Source organism: Echeneis naucrates, chromosome 13, assembly GCF_900963305.1.
Source record: "Echeneis naucrates chromosome 13, fEcheNa1.1, whole genome shotgun sequence".
In the NCBI taxonomy this organism is placed as follows: domain Eukaryota; kingdom Metazoa; phylum Chordata; class Actinopteri; order Carangiformes; family Echeneidae; genus Echeneis; species Echeneis naucrates.
In genome coordinates this window covers 2,386,346-2,404,560 of record NC_042523.1, presented here as the reverse complement: position 1 = coordinate 2,404,560, position 18,215 = coordinate 2,386,346, and the positions used below count along the sequence as shown (strand labels likewise).

Genomic DNA, 18,215 nt, shown 5'->3' with positions numbered 1-18,215 from the left:
AATCTGAATTATTATTAATTCATTATTGTGTTGTGTTTGTCTTCCATGTGTTTTGTAATCAGGGCATCATTGAGAAAGAGAGTTTGCTCTCAACTGACCTTCCCTGAATAAGTAAAGGATTAGTTGCAGCAAAGACTTCTCCCTCCAGTTGAGACAAGATGATTTCCTAAAATGCTTATTGATGAGCAGAAAGGGTGAAAAAATATTTATTGTCTCCACCTTCACAAGTCAGAGGTGGATGTTTGTTTTTCTTACCCTCCTTCTCCAGCTGAGCTCTGCAGGTCTCGAAGCCTTTGTTGTTTCTCACAGAGCAGTTATACTCATTGTTCATGTCCTCCAATCTGAAGTCTTGGATCACCAGTACACTCTCCTCTGTTCGGTCCCCAAAGTCATATTTCACCTGTCTGCAAACACAAACAGTCCTAATATAGTTCAAAATAAAACACACACTGACCTACCTACAGGAAGATTTATGCCCAATAAATCATGAGTATTTGACTTGGGATTGACTCTTTGAAGAATTGCTCGGTTCTGGGTTGTGTCAACAACAGCACTGCATCTAATAATAACAGAAAAGTATCTGTCTTTGCATATTTGATATGCATACCTTATTCTTAAGTTACCATAGTAAATGAGTTAGCTCCCTTTCTGAAATAGAAAACTCATAGTGCCTGTCAGTTCAATGTTAGAGTTTTCACTGAGCCCCCTTTCTGAAACAGATTCTTGATGAACACTACAGTCATCAGCTGTCATTTAGGACTGAGTTGAGGCAGCTGACATGCAAGAGAGCTCATGAAAAACACCAAACCCTTTGACTTGGAGGTCTGCATTTGTAGAGGGGATGAATAATCCTTTAAAAGAGGTGACACTGAAAGGGATGTACGTATAGGCCCCAGTGCCAAGTTTAAGGTCTTTGTGGAGGTGGGTGTGTTTGGGGCCAAGTGTCTACACATTTGTGTAATAAATAAAGACCTGGCAAAACCAAGGTACTGTGGTGTGTCGTGTTGTGCATGGGAACCCACAGCATCCAAGGACTTTCCACAAGGGGCACCCTACTACATTCAGCACGGATGATGGAACTGCAGCAACTACAGGTAGTTACAGCTTGTAGCTGCTGTAGGTCCATCATCCAGGTGCCACAAACAGCACCTGGAGGCACTCCATACCAAGACGAAGAGGCCAATTAAGTTATTATAGTTGCTGCAGCCTGTTTTGTGTTAAATTAATTGTTAATTCATTATTAAAGACACTTCCATATTCTTTCGTCCACGTTTACGCCGATCTAACAAACAGCAGCCATAACTTAAATTACTCGTACAGAGGTTTTTTTCTTTCCACCTGTTGCTTTTCATGAAGCGTTGGTCGGCAAGTTTATCCAGTGTCTTCCCATTAACTGTCCACCAGATATCCCAAGGAGAGTCCAGGTAGGGGAACAGGCCTCTGCAAACCAGGCGCACCTCTGTGCCTGAGGGAGACACAAATATACACATTTAGACAACATCACCTCCTGTAAGTTCACTGAGGTCATTATCAAAAGAAAAATCCTCGTTAATCAAAGTTAATCATATCTTCAGCAGGAACCAGTGAGCTCTGAGGTTGGAGCCACTGACAGAGGAGAAAGCACAAAGCTCACTGGGGCTTTAATGTGCTCAGGGGCATAAAATAAACTTGGAGTGAGTTCAGATGTAATTCAGATGGAATGTAATCTCTTAGTGTTTGTTGGTGTTACTAATGTTGTTGTTGTGTTGCGGCAGGCCGTGGAATAGGCTTATTAAATCACAGATAGGGGGTGTTGTTCAGGTTAGCATTATGTTAGCCCTTATGTGCTTATAATATGTGCATTCCACGTACTGAAGTGAGCTATTGCTTTTAAAAAAAACCTTATGAAGTATTGTGAAAAAAGTTAAACCAATAGACACACAACTATGATATTTTTATTTCATCAATATACATTTTTTAATCAATATAAAAAAAATCTGGTCTTCCTGGCTGCCGATGCATATTGCACAATGGTTGCTATGCAACAGACAAACAAGCTACATTTCCTCACTATAGTATATTTTTCAAATTGTCAGATATTTTCAATATTTATATTTTAATATATTTTAATGTTAGAATGAGGATTGTCAGTCACAAATCTTCTGAGATGACCCATGAGAGTGTCTCCTGAAGTAGAGCTCCACAGAGCAACAGCCACAGATGAGTGTGGCCCTATCCATTGTTGATGGGTTTTTTTGGGACATGCTCCTGTTGCCTCCGCTGATTCTGTACAGATGATTATCTTTTTAAATGTTCAAGCTGCAGGAAACCCAATTTAAAGGAAGTTTTTTAGGATTTGCCGCCTCTTGATCACTGCCATGGCAGCTTTATGTCCTGAGGGTCCAGCTCCGGGTGCAGGACACAGATGTGTAAGAGACCTGCTGTTGCCAAAGGCCTGAACAACTCTGAGAGGTTCTTTTAGTGAGAAGACATTACACAGATAAAACTCTGACTATGAAGGACCATTAAACATAACCCATGTGAAATAGTCCCTGTCATTATTGATCACTTCAAGCATGACACAAGTTTTAATTTCTTCTTAGTGGAGGGAGTTAATTAAGAGTGTTTCATATAATGTTTTAATAATTCCTTAGCTAAGGAGAAAACATGAAACATTTCAGATGGTCAGAGTTTAACGGCAGAGAGTGGAAAGTGAAACTTATCTACTGTATTGAAAACAGAGGTCTGGTGCCCTCTGTGTGTCACTATCACTTCTGCTACTCAAACAGCAGTACCAGACAGTGTCTGAAGTGAGAAGCTAAATCTGAAGACTTTTAATCCATAAGACCATCAGGGGGTGACGGCACTGGTTGTAAAAATAAGTTGTAATGAAATCTATGGAAAAATGCCCTTACTTCTCCCTTGATTTATTATCTCAGTAAATGTTTTCCTAATGGGTTTATGGTCTCAATCACTAGATTGATTTAGAAGAAAACAGACCATAAAGTAAGGTATATCTTAGAGTGTGGCTGCATTGCAATGAACATCCTATGCCACAAAGCGCAACCTGACTGAGAAAACATTGGTTTTGGTTTCTTCCAATTTCAAAAAGCAATAATGGCAAATTACAATCTGGAGCTATAAAACTGCATTTCACAAATTGATGGGTGTTGTCATTATGGGGTGACACTTGGGTTGTACTTTTGTCTCATAATTATTTCCCTAACCCTAACCCTGAGAGATTTGGATGTAGTCTATAATAAACCAATCAGAGCACCCTGTCTCATTTCCTTAAAAAGCCAGTGGGTTTACGACGCTGCTACTATTATGATGCACTGTTAGCCACAGAATTAGATTCTATTAGTGGTAAACTGATCAAATATTGTAACTGAACAGTGAATCCAATCTTGACCTGAAACAAAAAATGTGTGCTTCCTGAGTGAATCAATAGAACTTGTGGATAAGTTTATAATTGTAATGGGTAAAAAGGGGAATTTCCCAGGTGGTCAGAAAGAATGCTTCTCTGTATCATCTCATGTAAGACATCACATCAGTCAGGTAAAGGCAGCTCTCCAAGTAATCTGTGGGAAGCTGACACCAGACATCATCCTGTGTACAATTTATTCATTTATCATGTACGTGGGTACTTTATGATTTCTGCAGTATAAACAGTCCACACAGGCGGCCATCTTTGTTGCATTACACTACAACCACAGATTTCTTTCATAGTTCACTAGGGATCAATTCCAGTTAGTGGAAAATTCCTGCAGTGATCAGTGCTGCAGTAACACTCCATCACTGTGACAACTGCATCTTTCATCAGCAACCCTTGGCTGTCATCTGTAGTGATGAATGGTGCCTGCAGCCTAATACACATACAGCACAGGGTCCCCAAAACACGACATATCCAGGGGAGATACAACAGGCAGCAAAACCAAATGTTGAAATTAACCAGCTCAGAAACAAAATAAAATCTGGAAGTAGCTGCTCTACTGCTGACTTACCTTGTTTGACAGTGAAGACCTGGTCTTTGGTCGGGTGGAGGATGCTGGGTTCTTTGGGCAGTGAGGATGAATCTGAAAGAAGATGAGAGAGCACTTTATTGTCTTCCATCTGCACAGTGGGTGAGGGGTGACGTCAGTACTAGGATGGATGTCTTACAGACTGCAGTGACGTTGATGCTCCTGGTGAAGTTGAGTGTTTTTCCTTGCTTCTGGTAGGTGACTGTACAGATATATAAACCTTGGTATACATCCAACATGATGTAAACCTGAAGACTGGCTCCTTTCTGCTCCCGGTCATTGTTCCAGAATGGATACGGATAACAATTCTGAGAAAGAGAGGATAGAGAGAGGCAGGTTAGAGACAGAAAGAGGTCAGACAGGGAGAGAGGGCGAGAGCTGTCAGTCAGGGAGAGAGGAAGAGAGAGAGAAAGCAAGTGAGAGGTCAGCCGGAGAGAGGCAGGGAGAGGGAAAGACAGAGAGAGGGAGGAAGCAATCAGACAGGGAGAGAGTGACAGAGGGAGGGCGCAGTCAGACAGGAGAGAAAGGGCAGAAGGAGAGGAGAGAGGTCAGACAGGGAAAGAAGGAGAGAAGTTCAGACAAATCAAATGAGGGGGAGAGAGCACGTGGAGAGAGGTATGCTTTGCAAGAGCTCCTAGATGATTTAATCTGTTTTTTGTTTCAAACAGAATGAAATTCCTAATTTTACACTTATATGTCACGAGAAAGAAAGGAGAAGACTAATACAATAAATGTAACTCCAAAAGAGAAAGAGCTCATCAGAGAACCCCTGCTTCACCACCAACCAGTTCACATTTGCAACGTGAAATTAGCAACACCGGTGGCCATAGTTAAGTGTATCCTGGGGGCCAGGGCAGGCGACATCCAGGATATCAGCCTCACAGCTATCGGTTCTAAATAGGCTACTGTCGAAGTCTACGGGTAGTCTCCAGATTTCTAATTGATTAGATACTACAGTGCCACTGGAAACCTTTAAATGTGTTGTCTGATTGCATTCTCTAACTCTTTTACAGAAAAATCACGTTGGAGCATCAATTTCTTTGCTACCTGTTCTTTGATGGCCAACCAAAGCTGTACTACGGTGTACTGTGAGTGAACTACTGCTCAAACCCCATGTCCGATTAACAGGGGAGACAAAAGATGTTAACCAAGTTAACAGGTTGGACAGGTAAACAGGTAAGACAGAGAGAGATCTTAGTGGATCATAGAGAACAGTTGTCAGGCTTTGTTCCTGCAGCTCCCGTTCATATTACCATGAAGAGTACTGATATGCAGATACTTTCAAATTCAGATAGATGGACTGATGGACAGATAGATTGATAGAAAGAAAGAAACAGAAAATGTGACAGTTGGCCAGACATACATATATAAAGCCATACATATATAATGCACCAGGTGCATTACCAGGTTTTCTGTCACATGGTACCAGGTGACAGATGGCTGATTGTCAGCCATCCTGTAGACATCTTGAAGGTCTGGACAGTCCAGGGCCCTCCACTCTTGAAATGGTATCACCACATGATAGGCTGCCACAGCAACTGGTGGCTGGCAATCAGTCAATCCCACAGCCTCGTCAAGCCGCAACACCTTCAGATGCATGGCGATTTTAGTACAGGATGACTTGTTACTGTGAAACACAAACAGGATAAGTCAACACACTGAATCTCCACAACAGCAGAATCTGATGCTCTTTAATTGGGTGTTTTCTTCAACAATGCTTTCTGGGACTCAGTTCATTGAAGAAGTCTTGAACTGTTGGCTTTGATTCAGTGGAGCTGTGCAGACAAAATACAAATAAACTAGGACATACTGCCAGTAATGTCTTTGGGGTCAAGACAGCTTTCACTTTTGAGAACTGTACCTTCTTCTTTATGTGTAGCTGAGTGTGACTCTTTCATCACAGGAAGCACAACATGACAAAACAGGAAGATGAAACTATTTTAGACTGGGCAGATTTTTCTCCACTTTTTAAAACATACAGTCAAGCTGTGAAGTTTTTGGGTTAGTAGAGTGGCATCTTATTTTGATTATTATCAAGATCTGAAACCACAGAACGAAGGAAGAGAAAACAAGAGTGGAGACACGCAGAGAAAGACCTATCTCTATCTACCACTTACTAACATGTGTTATGTGTATATGTGTGTCTCTGTGCCTGCCTGCATGCGTGTGTGTGTATGTCTGAGAAAACTGTAACTTTGAGATCCATGGACGCCTAATTTATTAATCTTAAGATGGGAACAAGGGTTCTGGCTAGTGCTCATTCTGTTTTCCAAGGCCTCTTTTCAGGTCCCAGAGTTCAGAACACTACTTTGAAACAATGGGTCAATGCTTAAACGCAGGTATGGCTGATTGCGGACATCCAAACACAGTTTTCTCTGTTTATTAGGTAATCAAATCCGATAATTGAGAACTGCTCCTTCTTCTTTTTATGTGGCTGAGTGTGTCTTTCTTCAACATTAGAGGAAGCTGGACATGACTAAACAGGAAGATGAAACTAGTTCAGAATGGGCAGATCTTCCGCCACTTGTTAAGGAATATAGTGAAACTGTGATGTGATGTCGAATTATCAAAATCTGAAACCACAGAACGGAGGAGCAGATACTGAGGGTGGAGACAGGCACTTCCGTGTGTGTGTGTGTGTGTGTGTGTTAAAGATTCAACTTTGAGGTCCATGGATCCATCCATCCATCCCCTACTGCTTACGCTTACGTTTCCAGGTCGAGGGGGGTGCTGGAGCCAATCCCAGCTCACATTGGGTCGCCAGTCCATCACAGGGCCAACACACAAAGACAGAGATGAACAACCACTCATACTCACATTCAGACCTGAATTTGGAGTCACCAGTTAACAAAACATGATGTCTTTGGATGGTAGGAGGAAACCCACACAGGCCAGGGGAGAACATGCAAAGTTTGCACATAAAGGACACAGGCCAGGAACCGAACCAAACTTCTTAATATGGGGGCGACAGCTCTAACCACTAAGCCACAGTGCTGCCAATGTCCATGAATGTCAAACAGCTCTAATCTCAACATCATGGCATCTGGTAGTGGGTGGGATATATAAGTGAACATTATGAGTGATGGTTAGACAACTTTGTCAGATTATCTCCCGAATTGCAGCTCTTGTGGGTTGTTCCTGGTCAGCAGTGGTCAGCCCAACAAGAAATTTGAGATATTGACTTGGCCTCCAAATACCCTAGACCTCAATGCAATCCAGCATCTGTAGAAATCTGCTGAACAAACAAGTCCACCTTACGAGTTCTATACCACAACACACCTTCAGAGGCATAGTGGAATCCATGCCTCAACTGGTCAGGGCTGTTTTGGCTGCAAAAGGGGGACCAACAGAATATCGGCAGGTGGTCATAATGTTATGTCTTATCAGTGTATATGGTCTCACTTTGTTCTACCATATAAAGATTCATCATGTATCTTGAAAGTTTTGACATCCACAAATTTTACTTTGACTAGTTTATATATATAAAATCTAGGGTTGACATTTTCACAAAATATTAACTGTGTAATAACCGTAGTAGCTATCATAAAACCTTTTTCCACCAACAGAGTTCAAAGTCTTGTGATTAGGGCTGGGTGATAAAACGATAACGATAATTATCATGAAATAACTTTTCCTCAATAGAAATATAAGACATGGTAGATAGAACTCATTCCATCCATGACAGACAACACAAACAGCCAATGATAATGTGCCGTGCCGTGCCAGTCACGCAGCTGGAATAGAGTTACAGCCACGTCAGGCTAGGCTGACACACATAGAGAGAGTAGGTGATGCAGCTTAAATGTAAGCACACACAATTACGTTTTGGCCACCAGTACATTAGGGGTGGAAGCAAAATATGTTATAACATGAGCGACAGTGTCCTCGAAGAAGACACCCCAACGGACACAGCCCAAGGTTCAAAAGACGAGGACATTGTTGAGAAGAAAGGTCCGAGGAATTTGGTAGTTTGGGGATATTTTGGCTATTTAAAGTCCAACAGGAAGCAGAGTAGCGTGCATTGCAATTTGTGTCGAGCTTTTGACTCAATTCATTCCCAATTGGAAATTTTGGCTTTTTTTTGGGGGGGGAACACCTTGGGAAAAATTTGAATTGCGACACTAGAACAGATAGTGCCTCTTTCCCGATCGAACCGCACGTTTTGACGTATATTTTGGTTTTCTCAGCGCTGCGGGACAAGTTACGTGCCAAAATTTGGTGGAACATATAAATAAACAATAAGTATGGAGAATATTAAGTAGTGCCTCGTAGCTTCAGCCCGTGGCACTAAATTATGATGGCAGCAGGACGCAGGATCGCCGAGTCTGTGTTTGAACATTGGTCTGAAGCATGGACTTCAAACTATATATCAGTTTTTAAATTGCGTTCAGAGGCCAAGTAAAACCCGACTGATAATAAATAATTTATGCCTTGCTTTATCCTGTCATCATCTTTGGTGCCTGTTTGGTTAGCAGAGAATGGTAAAAACGGGCTAATCTAAAGAAAGAAAGAAACAAAAAAAAAAAAAACAACTGACACACCTCTTTCTTATTGGTGGAAAAATGAACCATATCATGAACCACATCAACAAATCAAAAAAGAGGGGAAAGTTGTGCGTGTGAGATTGTGGCTAAAGAGAGACAGCAATATCAATAGTGAGTTGAGATGATAATAATAAGCATCTTATTGTGACACTTGATTGTGCTGCAAATAGTTATAAGAATATGCTCAAAAAACATCAGAGGCACATACATTTTTGAATACATTTTTGAAATTTAGAATTCACATAAGTTAGAAAAATTGTTGTTTAATATGCTTGTGGTTTTCACAGTAAGAAAATATAAAATACTGAAGAACATACTGAATAGAACATACTGTAAGCTTGATTTAGGATCCCAATTGATATGGACATTAACTTTTACACTGTACAGATTAAATTTGAATCTTGAACTTAAGTGTTTCCACTAAAATAGTTATTGGACAGAGTAAAGAACAATTCGATAAGATCATAGTTACAAAAACACTGATGGAAAGCCTTTCAATTTCACCGTTTAAACCAAGTTTTTGTGAAAAAGTTGTGTGTTCTATATTGCTGGGAAACAGAGCATTTTGCCTTTGCCTCACAATAAAACAATCAGTTCAACTAATCAAACTAGTTATCTGTTAATTGAGAGGACAAGAAGTTCAGCTATTAAACTGATGATACAGTGAGAGTTCAAAGTGTGGTGATTGGAAGGACTGCAGTTTCTCACCGTAGCATGCAGATGTATAGTCCTCTGTCTTCGGCCACTGCTGGCTGCAACCAGAGTCTCTCTCTGTCTTTACTTAGCCGCAAACTGCAGGGGAAAGTCATCATCATTTATTAGAGCCCGACTGAGCATAGATCAGTTCCATTTCAATTACATTAACATTAGAACAAAATCTGGTCTCTTCAGTGATGCTATTCAACCTCCTTGCCTCCAAAACACTATAGATTGTACCCAGAAGGAAAATCATTTAAGTGCACTTCATCTTTCAGTCAGTCTCAAACTGTCTCATCTAGTCTGAATCACTGGACACAAACAAACAAAAAAAAAAAAAAAAAAACACTCACATGCCAGTCACTACGCTTTTGTCACTCCTTAAAACTTCTTTTGCTCATTCTGAATCAAACGGTACACCAAAACAGGATTTAAAATCCAAAAATAAAACCTAAGCTGTGAAGTTGCTGTGAAACGACCTCACAATCAACTGCTTCTACATAAATATTATATTATTGACAATATTCTGAGAGCAGGTGAAACTACTGAGGTTTAAGGTAAACATCTTTATTCTGACTTTGTCTTACAGCCAACATAATATTTTTTTAAATGATTTATTCATTTATTTTAGGGCTGTCAGACGATTAAAATGTTTAATCTGATTAATCGCATGATAGCTGTGGATTTATCACCATTAATTACCATTCCTAAATATGGTCAAAATAGTCACCTTTTCTCTGAACAGTCAAATTTTGTTACAGCCTACCTCTGGGGACACTGGAAAAGAGTACATTATAACGATGGTACATTGTAACCAACAAAAAATTATTAGTTTCATAAATGATAGTGCAACATAGATTGTATTAGATTAGCATGTATGTCAAAGTGACTAATTACATCATACATTGTACAGCAAAGAATTACACCATCAGTACCACTGTCTCATGCCGCCGTACCATGTCAGCCCGTTGGCAATAATGTCATTCTAATTGTGATGTACTATACACATCACGTATATAGCAAGGCCTGTAACAGGACAGGAAAAGTGACAATTCCAGTTCTGGGTGGGCAGCTGTACACTTATGTTTTCGGTTTTCTTTAAGCCTGTTTCCTTCACATTAGACCAAGATCTGGTCTCCTTTTAATACAATCGAGTTGATGGTGGTCTTGGCAAGTCCATAATCTTCAGCTAGTTTACTTCACTAGTTTGCTTTACACCACTCCAGTACTTGTAAACAACTTCTGTCTTGTGAGACAGTGAAATTATTCGTTTTGGCGCCATCACTACCATCTGCTGATCTGATCAGCAAGTGTGGAAGCATACATTGCCGATTCTGAGAAGCGTTTCTGTGATCTGTTCCATATTTAGGCAGTAATCTCCTGAGCAAAAGTGAAGTGAGAGACGCATCTGATACCATGTGCATAGCAATCCTTTGTCTGCGTTATGTTATAATGGTGTTGAGAATGCTAATTTGGTGGAACAATTGGTACTTTATATTGATGTTTATGTTATAATAGTGTACGCTGTAAACAAACTCTGTTAATGGGTTCATGCATCGGGCTGAATTGGGAAATTGCTACGTTTTAAACCAGGTATAGAGTAATGAAGTTTGACTGTATATTGGTCGAATAAAAAGATAAATGACAAGAGGTGGATATATTTACTTATACTTTTTTATTTATAATAAATCTTAAAGATGGCAGCACAGCAGCATAGTGGTTAACACTTTTGCCTCGCACATGACCCCAACGCCATTTTCCCTCTCTCTCTCTTTCCCTTTAACTCCCCTTTTCACACACACACCCACATATACAATAAAATTGTGATTACTGTTGCTGCTGCTGTTGTTGTAATTGCCACTGCTATCACTAGTGCCGTGGCTACTGCTGCTGCTACAGCAACCGCTAATGCTATTGATGTCGCTAATGCTAGCGTCATTACATGTGTCTTAAAAATGACTGTCTCTCCCAGTTCTAAGTTCTAAGCATGTGTACTGCATTTACCAACCATGTTTTCCTGAAGTCCCTCTCCCAGTTCCTCTCCTCTCTCTCCCTGTCCTCATCCTGCAGGTGGTGACTCATCACCATCCCATGTTCCTGCAACACCTGCTGCTGTCATATCTTCACAAATTCCATACTACAGCATCATCTCCACGAACTTCCTGCAGCATCATGCTCCTGCCGACACCTGTTTGAATATCCCCCCCTCCTGCTCTCATTCTCATCCTACACTACACCCCCCCATGCTTTTCTCGCTCTCATTCGCTCTCTCTCTCCTCCCCTCTCAACCTAACCAGTCGAGACAGATGGCCGCCTTCCCCTTGGGCCTGGTTCTGCTCGAGGTTTCTGCCTCTTAAAGGAAGTTTTTCCTTGCCACTGTCACCAAGTGCTTGCTCATCGGGGGATCTGTTTGTACTCTTGAGTTGGCAGCTCACAAGCCCCACATTTGTGCATGGTATGGTAAGAGTTTGGTTTTGGTGGCTCTATATGTAAAGTGCCTTGATGTAACTTTGTTATGATTTGGCACTATACAACTAAATCTGATTTGATTAGATCTTTTGTTGCCTGTCATAGTTAGTAACCAGTGTTTTGCTTTTGATAATTAAATTATAATTGAGTTTATACTAAGTAATGTTATTTTAAATAATCTTTACTGTGGATAAACCCTATTGTAATATAATCGGTCATTGTTTGTGATTATTGTGATTATACAATTGTGACAGCTGCTGGATTCAAAACAGTCAGCGCTCGAGCTGAAAACCCTTATTTAAAATAAATAAGGGTTGTCAGCGCCAAGTTGCAGTGTTACCTTTATTGTGATAGCCACTAACCACAAGAGCACTGTGTTAGGACAATAGACTATGTATACTTAAATCAATAGACTTTAGTCCAGTCTATAATTAAGGCCCAATCCCAATGTTCATCCTACTCCCTACCCCTAGCTCTCTCCCACTACCCCTTCACCCTCGAAAGGAAACCATAAGGAGTAAGGGTTTGTAATTTTCCCTAGGAATTGGGACCCCACTTGCTACGTCACTGCATGCAAGCGACTGCGTAGTTCCAGCAGCAACATGGAGGCTACGGTTGCAATCGGTTATGATCAGTTTTTTAGCACTCATCATGTTTCGGTTGATAAATACACCATGAGGTACATGGAGAAGAATACATCATCGACGTCTGTTGTCTCTTGGGAATATTTTGTGGTTTTTCTTCTCCGACTCCTCTACATCCTCTCGCTCTCTGGGGGTTGCCATTGTTGTTTCATTCAATATGCAAATGATGACGTAAAGCATTCTGAGAAATTTTCACTGGCCCTTCCTCAGGAAGTCAGCATCGGAAAACCCTCGAGCTGAAGAACTAGATTCATAGCCCTACCCCTCAAGATGCCCACTACCCCTACATGAAAAAAGGAATTGGGACACCGATCACACCCTCACAGGAAATAGTAGGGGTAGGGGGTGTGTGGGGACTGGGCCTAAGACCTGGACTCTGAGTCTGAAAAGTTAAGCACCATCACGGGGCAACTCTGCTGGCTTTAAAATTAAGTATGATTGATTTATTGTATGATGAACTATTTTTCAATGTATTTTTTTTTACCTTTCATTGGTTTTAGTTTTGTGGCTGAAATTATTTTTGCTGCTTTATTTTTTATTATCAGCTTGTCAGTTATTAGTAAAATAAATTATTTTGAGAAAAAGAGTTAAGGATTAGAAAAAGTGCAAGACAGCTAAAAAAGAAAAAAGGAAGAGAATCAGGTAGAACTTCCTGCTGCTCTACCTGTGGGTGATTGGCTGCTCCAGGTCATGACCATCTGGAAGGTGGTACCAGAAAAGGTTGTGTCCAGCTCTTTGGGTGGATGTGTAGTTGTAGACAGAGGGATGGGAAAATAAAGGACAGGACAGCCAAGCAGCCTGCCCCTCCACGACTGAGACTGCCCCCTCACTGGACACGCCCCAGTCGTAACACATGGACTCTGAGAGAAGGAGAGAGACGGTTAAAGCAATAGTTTAACATCACTGTGGAATCCTACTTCTTCATATGCTGTTCTAGTAATGATTGATGAGTCATAAACAGTTTTTAGTACTACTTTAGTAGCATCTTTTTTACACTTTGTTTAACCATTGTCAACCATGTTGTTGTTTTTGATGTTATTGCTTTTTAGCCTTAGGTCAACCTATGTTTTTTAAATGAGCTATATAAATAAAGAGCGACTTGAGGTGACTTGAATGTCCCTCCTAAAAACAAAAAGGTTTCATCCTGTGGGTGTTCGTACACCACGGACACCCTGGAGGAGACAAGATAGGACTGTTGCATGTTTTGGCAAACAATTTAATGCATATGCAGTAGCACACTGTTAGTCAATGATATTTCTGCACCTATGTCGCTGCATAACTAAATTGAACTTAACTCATACATGCTCTGTTCAAACATCAGTCAGGGTCTCTAAACCCTTTTCTCTTACTGGTAAAGCCAAGCACTCACCAAATATGCTATGTGTAAATTGTACTGTGCAAAAATGGCAATAAAGTGCAAATGTCAGTCTTGAAGTGCAAGTGCCATTATTAAATCACATGCTCAGTTGTTTTGCCAAACCTGCAGAAATTATTCAAGGTGCAGTGCAAGGCTACCACTATTAGTCACCAGTAACTTTTTGTTACACTGTGTTTTGTTGAACCATCTATCCACCTCAACAAGGGTGACCAGGTCTCCCGCTTTGTGTGGGACTGCACAGGATTTTTACCCCTTTTTCTGCGTTCCACATATTGAGACAATGTCTCAATATGTGGGACTCAGGAGAAGAATAGAAATGTTTATTTTCTAAACTAGACAGAAATGACATCAAAAACTTTAGACTACCTCTCAGCATTGGTAATGTATCCCACACAAACATACCCTTCCATGTCCAAGTCCATGACAGAAGCAGGTTGGGGTTAGGGTAACCAGATCCCAACAAACTAAATGTGGGACAAAGTCCATAAACTGCATCACTGCACTTTTTGTTTTGCTCCTGTCATTATTACTCCAACCAGCAGATGTTGCATAATAACAACACTAAACTATGTGCAATCATAGCCTGTTGGTCTTGTTATATTTGGCCCAGTTCTGATTGTAGGAGTCAAAACTGATTTTCTTTTTCTCTCCCTCTTTTAGGTGTCCTCTCCATGAGATAGAATGAAACTATTATCCACCAACAACCTTTTTTAATGGTTTAATGGTTTAATGTTGTGTTTTAGTAGTGACTAGCTGTGATCCTCTTAAGATCATTGTGTGTTGTGTGCCAATCTTGGGTGTGTTGATTTGACTATTTGTCATACAGCTGAGAAGTGATAGAATGTTACACATGTTTTGGCCCTGCAGTTTGTTGGTGTACTGACCAAAGGATTTTTTCAGAAATTCCAACTCATTTCATTTTGTCACATCCCAACAGCTCCATCCATCTAACCCCTGCAGTAGCAATTTTCAGTCATCTATCCTCCTTCATGCCAAGCTCCCCCTGTCCACCCCCCACCTCATCTCCTACGCCTGCACACTCAGACAGTAATACAAATGACCCTACTCTCTCTGGAACCATCCATTCAGTTCCCTTGGGATGGGAGCTTTGCTTTAATGAACCCCACTTTTGCAGAGTTGCACCAACATGATCAAGAGAAGGAGAGGGTAAAGAAAAGGCCTGATAGGCTTTTGGAAAGTGGACTGTATAAAATTTAAGCAGTCTGGTCACAGTCGTAATTTTTAATCCCCTTGATCTACAAACTCAGCTCTTACTCTTATGGATTTGTGCTGCTTATATACTGATATCTATGCATTTACAAGTGAAATTTTGTATGAATACATTTATCAATACATTGCACTGTGGTCTGTATTAGTGTGTGAATGATGATAAGCGTGCGGGATTCCCATTGTGTCATTCGCTGTTGATCCGGACTGGTTTGATTGATGCTTGTTCTCTGCTATCACGTACCTGTCTGGTGACTGGACTTGCAGGTAGCTGGCAGGATCCTGACTGCCATGATGATGATAAGGAGGACGGTGGAGATGAAGACCGCCCTGTAGACAGATGGAGAGCCTGTTAATGTGCAGAATGAATACTGCACATTAACTATATACTACTGTTGTTTTATGTTAATAAGGTAGCAGTTGATACAATATGCATGATTATAAATTAGGTTAAAAATGGAATCCACCTCAATATATTTAATTAAATACTACAACAAAATACCTGTTAATAACATTACATCATATAAATGCTTTATACTATATGGACCTTTCATTTCTTCAATAAATAAATTTTAAACCTGGGTCACGGGGGTTCTGGAGCCAATCCCAGCTCACTCAGGGTGAGAGCGTGGTACACCCTGGACAGGTCACCAGTCTATCGCAGGGTCAACACATAGACACAAACTGAGACGAATGACCACTCACACTCAGACCTACAGACAATTTAGAGTCACCAATCAACCCAAACATGATGTCTTTGGATAGTGGAAGGAAACCTGCAAACCCTGTACAGAAAGGTCCCAGGCCCGGGAACCAAACCCATGACCTTCTTGTTTTGGAGCAACAGCGCTAGCCACTATGCTGCTGTGCTGCCACATGCGCTACTATTTTGCATTTATTAATTAGTATAGATACTCAAACTGATACTCAAATGAGTTGCTTGTTGCCTCCATCACTATTGGTCAGCTCATTCAGGTGCCCATGAAAAGCTGACCCTGCTGGCTCACAAATAACTCGCCACTCCTGGTAACACTGTACATAAGAGTCAGTCAGCTCTCCTCTCCAATGAACAAGTAAACAAGTGAGGCTGGCTACAAGATGAATGAAAAGGGCTGCTTTAATGTGGGCATTTGTTTTTGGTTTTTTTAAAGGAGATAAAGAAAGAAACAAAAAGTGGTTTCTAAATATGATGTGGTTTGTATTTTAATCAGTGTTTCCTCTACATTCATTTAGTAGTGGCAGCCCGCAAATGTACCACCACCACATCTCTCCAGCTTCACAGCACAGCCTGTGTGATGATGAGCGCAACAGCGGGGGGAGGGGAGGAGAGGGGAGGGAGGAAGTGGGGTGACTGGGGGATCCTACTGGAGTTAATTACTCGCAAGAGCGCGGGCTTGAGAGTGACATCACGTCAGGCACCAGGTCAGAGTCAGAGAAGTGTAGTCGTAAGATAGACTTATTGGCCAGCTCCAGTGACGCTAACTTGGGTAAACTAATTGATAGCATTAAGCTAATATCTACACGTCATCATGTATTAACTGCTGACTGCATTTTCAGATGAACTTGTTCAAATATTTCTCTAAGAAGAGAAAGACAACTAGAAAAGATGACGTTTGTCATGTATCATTAGCCTTTTACTGACTTTTTTTTTTTTTTTTTTTTTACATTCAGCCTTTATCTGCTGTGGTATATGGCTGAGATGCATAGGCTAAATCTGCAGTCAAGTGCTGTTTGTTTACCCCGCCACGCCCTCCAAGAGCCTGCCACCGCTGCTGAAAAAAATCCTAGAGAAAACAGTTTATAGATTTTTTTTTTTTATATATTGCAATCTGGATACTACATCTGCTCTTTAGTTTATATGTTAAGTATTTACACATATTACCTTCATGAGTTTCATGAGTTTTTTTGCCCCCACAAAATGAAATACAGTTCATAATGAATGAATATTAATCTTGATTAATCTAAATTAATCCACTGTAGCCATGAAATTAATCTGATTAAAAATATGGAGTGTTTCACAGCCCCGGTAATAAGACATTATTCCAAATCATATCATGCATTTGTACAGGAAAGAAAACAGAAGTGGTCCCTCTTCCTGTTGAGCTGTGCCCCAGCTCATTAGCCACCTGTTTCAGAGCTTGCATTTGAAGACTGCCTGTGTCACTATGGCGCAACTAGACTGCAACAAACTGCAGCAGACAACCTTTTGCACCCCAGGTCAGTGTCAGGCGATATACCCTGGACATCAGTGAAACACTCTTAATTAACTACAGTTGCTTATTTGTAGTTCAGAACTCTGGTGGTGCAAAGTTTAAATTCTCCATAGACAAAGCCTTCAAAATTTGACTTTCCTGATCTCAGGACCGCATCTTCTTTGACCCTGCCCTCAGACAAATTGTGGCCCTAAACTCAACACAACCAACCAGTTGAGGCGGATGGCTGCACTCCCTGAGCCTGGTTCTGCCCGAGGTTTCTTTCTTTCCTTTCCATTGTCACCAAATTCTTACTCAAGGAGGATACATTGAGTTTCTTTAACAACTCCATGAAGGGTTTGGCCTAGAACTACTATGCAAGTAAAGTGCCTTGATGCAACTCTTTTATGATTTGGTGCAACATAATAACATTTGATTTGATTAGAAATGTGATATAGCACCAGAACTGCAAAGAGATATATCTCTTAACTGACTTCTGGTTGTGAGCATTTCTATGAATAAATTGCTGCTTTCAGTATGATCTATCATATTAACTCCTCAAATGATTTGAGACATTCAGATTCACAGGGGAAAAAACAACAAACTTCTGTAAATTGGTGTGAATGTTGCATTTAGTGCGGAAGTGAAGTGTCTCAACAGTTTCCAGAAAACACTGCTGAAAAAAGCCTCCCAACCTCCTCAACCCTCCATCCCCCCTGCTACCATCAATCTCCATGTATGCATGAACCTGCAACAGAGCAGACTTAACTCAGAGGATGTGGTTGTGGTGGTGTGTGGTGAGATGGATGCTGATGACCTTCATCTCTTTTTGCCACTATTCACCCCTCCATATCTGATTCATTTCCTTCAGTCACTTTTAAATGTGAAAATCATGTGTGAAAAACATTTGACATTTTATTCTTTGATATTATATCTGATATATGATATCTTCTTGTGTGTGTGTATATGTTCATGCTCACTATAAAAGAACCCAGACGATTCCCAGTGTCAATATACATAACACAAAAGTGTTACCTGCCATTTGAGATTATCTAATTTCTGAT

General features: G+C 40.7%; 1 protein-coding gene across 1 annotated transcript in view; it reads right to left on the bottom strand.

Annotated features, from left to right (window-relative positions):
- LOC115052736 (interleukin-1 receptor accessory protein) overlaps positions 1-18,215 on the bottom strand; it is a 40,427-nt gene that overhangs the window by 15,714 nt on the left and 6,498 nt on the right. The window contains exons 2-9 of the mRNA XM_029517038.1: positions 15,204-15,289; positions 13,019-13,214; positions 9,254-9,337; positions 5,406-5,628; positions 4,141-4,309; positions 3,984-4,055; positions 1,339-1,465; positions 256-404 (exon numbers count right to left, since the gene is read on the bottom strand). Coding sequence (XP_029372898.1) covers positions 256-404; positions 1,339-1,465; positions 3,984-4,055; positions 4,141-4,309; positions 5,406-5,628; positions 9,254-9,337; positions 13,019-13,214; positions 15,204-15,289 — 1,106 coding nt within the window. The remainder of the gene's footprint in view (positions 1-255; positions 405-1,338; positions 1,466-3,983; positions 4,056-4,140; positions 4,310-5,405; positions 5,629-9,253; positions 9,338-13,018; positions 13,215-15,203; positions 15,290-18,215) is intronic.